The following is a 10,952-nucleotide window of genomic DNA, read 5'->3' as shown; positions in this document are numbered from 1 at the left end:
TGTTCCTTTTGATTTGTGTTGTTAATTCCTTTCAATAATTGTTGTTAGATTTTGTTCTTGTTGTTGATTTACTATGTTTTCCTTTTATGCCTTCCAAGTGTTTGATGAAATGCTTGGTTGGATTTTAGAGTAGGATTTTATACTCTTGGCTTGGAAAGGTAACTTAGGACCTCTTGAGTTACTAATGTCCAAGTGATTGATGATTGGGAGCCATTGACTCTAGTTCTCACTAATTGAATTAGTGGAGAGTTAGGACTTATGGACTAGGATTGATATAGCTCATTTGACTTTCCTTTACTACTAGTTAGAGGATGATTTAATGAGATTAATCCTTGCCAATTCTCATATTATGGTTAATAATTAGGATATAGATCCTTGACCACCAACCCTTGCCAAGATCTTTTTAGGCCTTAGTTTATTTTCTTGCCATTTATCTTTCATGCTTCTTATCAAAACCCCAAAAATAACTCACAACCAATAATAAGACACTTTATTGTAATTCCTAGGGAGAACGACTCGAGGTCCAATACTTCGGTTTATAAATTTTAGGGGTTTGTACTAGTGACAAACAACTTTTTGTATGAAAGGATTATTGCTTGGTTTAGAAACTATACTTTACAACGAGATTTTATTAGTGAAATTCTATACCATCAAAAATCCAATCATCAGTTAATCATTGAGCAATATAATTGTCAGGGACCTCAAAAACCTGGAGAGTAAATTAGAGGAAGGAATTAACAAGATTTGTTCCAAAAAGGTATTTGAATTTTAGTTAGGATACATGACTTTTGAGAGAATTTATTGCTAAACATCTAAAGAACTTAACATTAAAAAAGGGGGAAATTTCGTCTGTCTTACTATATATATTTAATTTAGGACAATACTTAGAGCAATACTTATTAAGGTTACGTATAATTGATAAGATCTCTGAGGTATAAAGTGGCATATGAAATGAAATGACACATTATAGCTTTATGGATGCATGCTTATTTTTTCTTCAATTTTTACATGCCATTTTGTCTTGAATTGTTCATCGTTCTTCTGTGTTTTGATTCTTTATAATAATGTAATTCTTCGTGATAACTTACTACCCTCCAAAATTTTTCTGGAATCTATGAAGACAAAGCATCCACAGCTTCATTATGAATCAAATATATATGCTTCTTCAAGAAGGGAGTAAGTATATATACGCCTATTTCTTTTTAGCATTGTCTGTGCTAAAAGTCTTAGGTACTACCTAATAAAAAATTTTCTCTTGAAAAATGGTTTCTGCTTTCTCAAGTTTGAAAATTTTAAATGATTGTTGTCCAGAATCTTCTAGTCTTAATGCAATCAAAACTATAAATTTTGAAATCATGCATTTATAGTAAAATCAAATAATTAAGACTCCAAGTTTCTCATAAAACAATCATGATGTTTTCTTTTGAGTAATCCAATTTAGTTCCTTATTGAAGCTGGGATTCTCCACCTAAAGTGGTTTGGAGTTGAAGGAGACTACAACATTATGGCTATTGACCTTCTTTGACCAAGCTTGGAAGATTTATTCAATTATTGCAACAGGAAGTTTACACTGAAGACAGTGTTAATGCTTGCTGATCAATTAGTAAGTCTACATGTCAACTATTATAATAAAACAAGAATCACATGATGTTGTGTAGTGTAGTGCAGTGCCTTTGATTTTGACTGTTGGATTCCTTATGATTATGAATTTCTTTTCTTTTCTTTTTTGAATTTCTTGCTACTTCTTTGGTGATCATCTTATATGAATTTATTTGTAGAGTTCTGCATCATGGGTTAGTTTGACTTATAGTTCTATGACCTTATGTATGGACAAAATATTTTCCATTTTTTTATTGATCTGTGTTGTTTTTTTGTAATTTGCAGAACTGATGAGGTAATCAACACTCAATTGACGGTTTCTCAGTAAATTTATCAAAAATGGGTCAAGCATTTTTCTCCATATTTTAGCTTGAAACAGAGGTTGTTGTTGGCTTATTTGCATTACATTCGCAGTGTGTAAATTAAAGTATTAGTTTTGTTATAGAATTATTTTTTTAATTATAATTATAGCATGTAAATAATTCATGTAAGTCAATAAAAAATCAATTCTTTATAAACTTTCTTATTTTCTCCTTTTTTTTTTAATTTGACAAAGAAATAGGCCACACTTTGAATGCGTGATAAAAGGTTCTAGCTGGTAAGCCACGCTTAAAAAGTGTGGTTGTATGTCTCTAATTGGCATGCTTTTGAAGCGTAGCCAAAACCAACTCAATCGGCATGTTTCTAAAAGCGTGGCTATATGTCCACTTTTCGATATGTTTTAAAAGTGCGCGAAAAGATATTGCAACACTTTTTTGCACGCTTTAAAAGTGTGGTAAAAGCCTGTTTTTGTACTGCGAGATTTCTATCAATTTGTTACTAGTTTAAAAGGAATTTGCGATGATATTTGGATAGTATTGCAACTAATTGACTACATATTATTTCCTAGCAAATTAGCGATTACTTTATAACTCTACTTTCTCATTTAGAATAGCTTTGGTTTAGCGACAAAATTCCTACAAATCTAATTAAGGATTTTCAAAGATTAGCTATAGATTTGCTAGAAAATGTGACAGATTTGCGATCATATTAGCGGAAAATTTGCGACAAATTAGGTTTGGAAAAATTCCTCGCTAATTAGCGTCAACTAAGCATTCCATTTTGTTTACAAAGTTAGCTTGGATTTAGTGATAATTTTGCTGTAGTAGAGTTTGTCGCTAATTAGCGATTACCTTTTAGTCTATTTCTTCTATGGAATTAGCTTTTACTTTAGTGATGGATTTGCGACTATCTATTCAGTCGCTAAATTTTTTCCGATGAATTAGCGACTATTGTGTTTGCCTCATTGATCTGCGACTTGTAATTAGCGAGGAAAGCATTGGTTGCTAGGCGGTAGCTAATCCATCACAAATTATATTTTGCGTCAGATTAGCGATGATTTTACGACTATTTTTGTGGTAGCTAATCGGCCATATTCTTGTAGTGAGTAAATAATTACTGACAAGGTTTATACCGTTAGATTTATTTCGACGGTAATTCCGATGATAAACATATTACCGGCGAATTTTTTTAATAAATCCGTCGTTAAATCCGATGGTATCTGATGAATTTCTTATAGTGAAGATTATAACTGCAAAATAAATTAATATATCTATAAAAATATGAATAAAATATATCTCTTTTTAAGAGTTGCATAGTCAATTTTAAAAAATATATACTTTAAATAAAATAACATCCAATCTTAATATTTATTGTACGTTCTATCCCTCCAAGAAATTCATCCCTGTAGCGATATCTGGTGGCAACTCCTCACCGTGCCGTTGAATAGATATCTCAGAGCACTCTCCATTACCTGCCTCTTTTTCTTCTCTACTGTTACTTCATCCTCCACCGCCTTCTTTTTTAATTCAACTTTTCGACTGTCACCTCTGCCTGTAGTTCAAGCAGCACCCTTTGGGTCTCCTATTTGAACTCCATCGCCCGGCTGATGTGAATTCGGACCGAAGAATTGATTAGGAGTTAGTCTGAAATCCACGCCACACATTCACTCTACTCGAGTACTTTCTTTCTAGAGTTTGAGTAAGCGAATTACTTTGAAATAACACTTTTGAAAACTCATTTTATTGCTCAATCTCTACAATTCTTTTCTACAAACATAAATAGACAAACATAAACAATTACGAATTAGAACATAATTGAATAGACTTTTAACATAATTTTAAAATTAAAATTTAAACCAACAAAAAACAATACAAAGAATCTCAACCTAATACTTGTACTAATTGCCCTAGCTATTTCATGACTAATTTTTTTTCTTTATAATTCTGACGACGATAATATAGTTTATATTATACCATCACCGTATTTTATCCAATTAAAAAAATATAGACAAAAAGATAATTAAAAAAAATCTAACAGTAAATTACCTCTTTTTTTTTATGTCGTTATGTTCCGCCTGTCTTGTACGGCCGTATAGAGAATGAGCTCTAAACTTTCTTGGCATTTAGCTTTTAATAAGACCATTATTATTTGGGGAATGCTAGGGGAACAATGAAAATTTTGAACAATACGAACAACTACCAATCAAATTAAAATACACTACACCCTAATTTAATGCTACTAATCAAATGTTACCTATACTTTTTCTTATTATTTTATTATTATGGAAGGAGATGCTAATTAATAAGGTTAAAAATTCAATTATTTATATATATGTTAGATTTTATGATGTTCATGTTCATATAGTAGCTAGGTTTGTAGAAATAATAATGCATGTCATATTTAGTTTTCTGTTGTTGCCTTAATGTGTTCTAAACATGTTGTTACTTCTTATTTGATCTGTCCTCTAGGTACATGATGTGCATCATTCCATTCACATAAAAGATGTGTATATTTAACCAATTAGCAGTTAGTTTGTCATTACAATTATTTAGGTATATATTAAAAATTAATCGCTCATAAAAATTATATGTTATAATACAAAAATAATTTAAAACAAATATATTTTTGTACGTAAAGAAAAGATTTTCATACTGTGTTTTAGCGCAAGTCTGGGAACTTTGATTTTTATTCTAGATTAAAATAAAAAATAAAATATTATTTTAATTTTTGATATTTGAATCAAATCTTAATTAATTTTTAAAATTTTAAATGTGTTATTTTAGTTCTAAAAAATTTTAAATAAATTTAATGTTATTTTACTTTTAAATTTGATATGAATAATTAAAGGAATGAATAATGTAAATATTATCAATATTTTTAGTTAAATTATATCTTTTTATTTCTATATGTTAGAGTGTAATAATATAATATCCAAGAAAAATGTGTTAGCTTTTATTATTATGTACAATTCACCAAAGAAAATGATAAAGTATTTACTATTTAAAGCTTATACGTTAAAGTTTGCAAATATTTATTTAATTAAAACTTTTTGAAGCAAGGGATAACAATTTTGTGTTTTTAATTTCATAATTTTTTTTTTTACGTTAGAAATTTTGGAGTTTAAGGTTTATGGTGTATGGATGTACAAGAAATAATGTTTTTTCTTAAATATCATAGAAGATCTTTCTAATGAGTAATTCTTTTTAGGATCATGCTTAAAAAATATTACTAAATATAGTACAAAAATATGAATTTAATTTAATTACATTTTTTAATTAAGTGTTATCAAAATTTTATAACCGCTATATCTACTATAATAATAAGTTAATAACTACTATAAAATACACCTATTCGTTATTATTGCACACATTAAATTTTAGAGAAAAAACATGGATTAATAATTATGATAGTAATAATAAAGTCTTGAGCCTTCTTGAGTAACTACAATTTTTTATTGATATTCAATGTTATTTTGTTCTTCAAAAAAATTGAAAATTATTTCTTTTTATCAATAAGCAACCAATACTTTTTTATAATAACAACTCAAATTCTTAACCCTCATTATGTTATAATTGTTTAATTAATCCACTTTTTGTGGGATGATTATTGACTATAAAAAAAATGTACTTTATTAGACAACTTTTTTGTAAAGAATAATGATAGAGAGATAATAATATAAAATTATTTTATTTAATTTAATATTTATAATTTTATATATAATATTTAAAATTATATATTTATTATATTTAATATTATATTTTTATTTTAAAAATAATTAATAAATATAAAATAATTTTTTTGATTAATTTGGGTTGGTTTTATTATATTTTAGACATTTTTGTTTCATAAAAAGGTAAAAACTTAAATGCAGATAGCCAAGAGCCGTTAAATGATAATTTATGGGATAAGTATTGTTTTGGTCTCTAACGTTGAGGGTTGGAATTAAAATCGTCCCCAACGTAATTTCTGATTTAGAATCATCCTTAACGTTTTTTTCGTATTAAAATCGTTCTTTTAATTTTTTTGGACAAAAATAACCTCACCACTACCAAGTACAATTACCTCCTCCACCACCATCACCAACACCAACACCACCACCACAACCACCACCACCACTACCACCACCACCACCAAGAACACCAAACAACAGCAACAACACCAAACAACACCAAACCAAGAAGTAGAAACAAAAAGCAACACCAACACCAACACCACTACCACCACCAACACCAAACAACAGCAACAACATCAAACAACACCAAACCAAGAAGCAGAAACGAAAAACAAGAAAACAGAAAGTAAGAAAGCAGAAGCAAGATGCAGATGAGGCGGCGAGGCGGCGAGGTTGCGAGGCGGCGGCAGTGACTCGCGTCTCCTCTCTCCCTTGCGATCCCCAACGGCAACGGCCGACGGTATGGTTAAAAGATCGTCGATCCCTAAGGAAATGGATGTAACAGTAGCTTGCCGTAACCCCAAAATTTTTACTTGATCCAGTATATGTGATGTATATGCCATTCCAAAGTGATCTATTAATCTACTAATAAGTCGCTTAATGGCAGTTTCACTTATTACTTTATTGTGAAAGACCAAATCAGCCCGTTTTTCCATAAGTACCTCCATATTCTGCTCAGTGGGATTAAGTTCAACAATGGATTTTAGTCAATGGGGATGACGGCGACGACGGCTCCAAGCTTTGCCGCCGCCGCCGTCCCCCTCCCCCTTCCCCTTCCCCCTCCCCTCCCCGCGTCCTTTCCCCTTCCCCCCACCCCGAACTTGCGTCCCTTTCATTTTCTTCCTCTTCTTCTCCGACTTCTTCCACTTCCCCTTCTCCCTCTCTTCGCCACCGGCGTCGTCCCCCCTCCCCCCTTCCCCTTCCCCTTCCCCTTCCCCCTTTTCCTTTCCCTTCCCTCTCCTTCGTATACCCTTTTTCTCCCCCCAACGCGTTTTCTTTTATTTTTTAATTTTATAATTTTTTTATTAAAGTAGGGGCAGTTTATGAATAAATAAAAAAAATTTATTAGAAAGAACGATTTTAAAATGAAATGTAACATTAAGGACGATTTTAAGTCAAAAATTACATTAGGGACGGTTTCGATTCTGACCCTCGACGTTAAGACCAAAACAGTACTTATCCCATAATTTAATCAAATCTGTCAAATTATTTAACGATTTTTGACTATCAATTTTATGTAAAGCTAACTATATTTGAGTTTCTACATAGTAAAAATCATGCCATTCATTGATTTAGACGACACTTATAATAACACATGCAGACATTCATGTAATATATAACACACGCAAACATTCATGTAAGCAATCTCTAACTCTAAAAGAAAAACTTCAAATAAAACTATCATGATCATACGCCCTACCAATGGCTAGCTTCAACCTCATTAACACAGTTCTTTTTTTTATACTCATCACACACAAATTAAAGTGAAACAACAATCAATAAGGCTTCCACCTTAAAGATCTATATCTCTTCCCACCACGACGTTCATATACAAAATCAAGTTGAGGCACAATCTTGTATAGAGCATCCTCTACTTTCTTGGAGTACCACAACCTCCATTTCTTCCACAAAATCAGTGGCATCATGAATATTCCAAACCCAAAAGTGAATCCCAACTCTACACTTAACAAACTCCAATCAACTGAACTACTACTATGAGAGTTAGTAGTTTTAGATGATGTTGGTAACAACCCTTGCTCTTCTCCACCACAACCTTGTGTCAATGGAGGTCCACATAACGCTTCATTTCCCACAAATGAATTTGCTCCAAACGATTGAATTTGAGTGCCTGTTGGAATTCTCCCCACAAGATGATTATAGGAGAGATTCATGATGGCAAGAAAAGATAAGCTTGCAAGCTCAGCTGGAATCTCTCCCCTCAGAGAATTCATTGACAAGTCTAAGGACTCAAGATTTCTCAAGTTTCCCAAAGTTGAAGGAATATGGCCTGAGAATGCATTGTGAGACAAGTTAAGAGCATGCAGTGCTTTGAAACTCATGATCTCTTCTGGTATTGGCCCTTCAAATTGGTTTGATGAGAAATCCAATGAAGTGAATGCAATGAGAATCTTTTCCAACTTCATTTGTTGACCTTTGATTACAATGGTAACTGAGTCCTCATACCTACGAAGACTATCAGCCTCCGCATATACATGAGAGAACAAGTGATCTAACACATAAAGTGGCTCAACTGTAACAAGTTTGGCTAACTTCATTTTGCTGGTCTTAGAGAAAATTGTAGTTATAGCATCAAGATTCACTGAATAATTGATGTTGATATCATAAAAATTAAAAGATAAATGTCCAAACCTTGATTTATCTTTATCTTCATCATCAGACATCAATTCTTTCCAAGTCTGAAAGAGTGTTGTTGGTAAGGTGCCACTAAATTTGTTGTCTGCTACATCAACAATTTGAAGCTTTTCCCAATCGCCAATCACATTGAAGCATCCAATCTGTCCATAGAACTTATTTGACCTTAAAACCATGACGCTTAGAGAAGAAATGTTCTTCAAGAAGCAGGGGAACTCGTCCATTAATTGATTGTTTCCAACATTTAGGACTTGGAGATTTTGGCAGTTAGCCAAAGATTTTGGGAGGCCTCCATTTAAAAGATTTCCATTGAGATCTATAAACCTTAGAGAACATGAAGTTGAGAATAATGTATCTGAAATGTGGCCATTGAGTTTGTTTCCAGCAAGATTTAATAGTTTTAGAGAGCTACTCTTCCTTGTTGTCAAGCACTCAGGAATGTTGCCAATGAAGCCATTATATGAAAGATCAAGCATTCTAAGAGTTGAAATATTGCAAATGGATTCATCGATTTTTCCATCAAAATTGTTGTTTGAGAAAAATATATCAACTGAGTCAGGAATAGAATTGCCAATATCTGATGGTGTAATAGAACTGAATCTATTATTTGAGTAGTCCAGATGAACAATATTTTTTGTGAAAATGGGTGCTGGTCCTTGTAATTGATTTCCATGAAGATCAAGGTAGAACAAAGTTGAACTAAGATTTTGGAAAGGACCTTCCATATCAGTCAAAAAATTGTTGGAAAGATTCAAGAAGCATAGAATTTCAAGTCTCCAAATCCAATTGGGTATTGTTCCTTCAATTTGGTTGTTGGACAAATCTAAAAAGAGTAAAGAAGACTGATTTCTCAAAAATGCAGGAAATACAGTCAACTTACATGAAGCCAACCAAAGATTGATCAACTTGGGGAATGGAAGATCATTGTCATCCACAATTAACAAGTTGTTGTTTGAGAGATCAAGTGTTGCCAAATTTTGTAGCCTTTGAACAACACTCAATTGTATGGTGCCATTGAACTTGTTTGTGGAAAGTTGAAGTAAACTGAGACTTTTCAGTTGAAAGATAGAGAAAGGAATACGCCCTTCAAAATTGTTTTCACTTAAATCAAGCATCTCTAATGATGAGGAGGAACCATTTGGGAACTCTTCAAGTTGGCCATCAAATCTATTGTTAGCAAGAAAGAGCAGCTGCAGAGATGGAAGTGTAAACAAAGATGAAGGAAGTCTTCCATCTAGAGAGTTAACTTCTAAATTAATGCTCACAAGATCTATAAGGCCTTCAAAATGGGTGGGTGAAAGTGTGCCCTTTAGATAATTATGATTAAGACACAAGATTCTCAGAGCCTTGGACTTATTGAAAGATGGAAGAGGACCAGTAAAATTATTGAATGACAAATCAAGATAAACAAGTTCGGCAAGATCAGACAATGAATTGGAAATTGTCCCATTGAATTGGCAATTTGATAGATCTAGTGTTGACAATTGTCTTAACTTGTTAATAGACTGTGGTAAAGGTCCTGAGAAATTTGTGCGGCTAAGATTCAAGTAATGGAGAGATCTTTGATGTAGAAAGTTTGATAAAGAACCATGAAGGCCTTGATTATCTGACACATCAAGGACATGAAGTGATGAAATTTGGAAGATATTTTTTGGAAAGACTCCACTCAAACCACAACTTCTGAGTTGCAAAGTGGTTAAATTAAACAAATTACCAAGGTACTCAGGAATTGGGCTTGCCAAATTGTTATGGTCTAGTTGAAGTATTGAGAGAGATTGAAGCTTTGTCAATGAAGAATCAAGAGGACCAGAGAGATTGCAAGATGACATACTCAAAACTTGTAGACTTTGCAGGGAAGACACAGCATGGCACCACTCCTCTCCTTTGGCTGAAATTGCAACACCATCTAGATACAGTTCTTTCATTCTTGTAAAGTTTTGCACAAACTCTACCATGTTTGGCTTCTCAAGTTTCAAACCATGTTTTGATGATGAAGTGATTATGGTAGACAAGTCAAGAGTCTCCAACTTGATCAAGTAAGAGATTTCAGTTGGAATTTGCCCCATGAAACCAGCATTTGACAAATTCAAATACCTGAGATTCTTCAGGTTTTTTAACTCAGAATAAATTTCAAAGTGGAATTCATTATAAGCCAAATTCAAACTCTGCAAATATTGCATGTGGAAGAGACTGCTGAAGTTACCTCCAACTATAGATTCTTGGCTTAAATCTAGATCCACGACATGTCCCTTGTAGCAAGAGACTCCATTCCAGTGGCAACAATCGTGAACATGGTTCCAATGAATTAACTTTTTGGACTGAGTTTGGTTGTATACGAGGCTGTTCTTCAAATGGAGCAACAAAGAATGTTGATGACCAAGACAATGGGAAGTAGCAGCATTAATGGTGATGGTAAAGTTCACTAGGCACAAGGGTTCTAGCAAGCAAAGCCATATGATAAGGGTGGTTCTCATCATCATCATTGGAGGGAAGTAACTTATTATCTATGATAAATGGTTTTTTGCATTTGATTATATGTTATATCCTTCCTTTTATATATTGCAAATCATACATTATATTCCCTCCTCATCAAATTAACTATATTTTTTATTTTATTCATTTTAAAAAATGTATTTAGATAGAAGAATTTAATTTTGATGCACAGATATTGCAAAATAGTTTACACAATCATTAAATCATATTTATT

The 10,952-nt window shown here is 32.4% G+C and overlaps 1 protein-coding gene across 1 annotated transcript; it reads right to left on the bottom strand.

Moving 5' to 3' along the window:
* Nucleotides 1-7,368: 7,368 nt before the first annotated feature.
* On the bottom strand, nucleotides 7,369-10,725 carry LOC130963321 (receptor-like protein 7). The gene has a single exon (XM_057889452.1). It carries the CDS (start codon nucleotides 10,723-10,725, stop codon nucleotides 7,369-7,371), a length of 3,357 nt encoding a protein of 1,118 aa, XP_057745435.1.
* Nucleotides 10,726-10,952: the final 227 nt, after the last annotated feature.

The sequence above is a fragment of the Arachis stenosperma genome, chromosome 2 (assembly GCF_014773155.1).
Source record: "Arachis stenosperma cultivar V10309 chromosome 2, arast.V10309.gnm1.PFL2, whole genome shotgun sequence".
Lineage (NCBI taxonomy): Eukaryota > Viridiplantae > Streptophyta > Magnoliopsida > Fabales > Fabaceae > Arachis > Arachis stenosperma.
The sequence above is the reverse complement of the archived record's forward strand: the minus strand, read 5'-3'. Positions and strand labels throughout refer to the sequence as shown.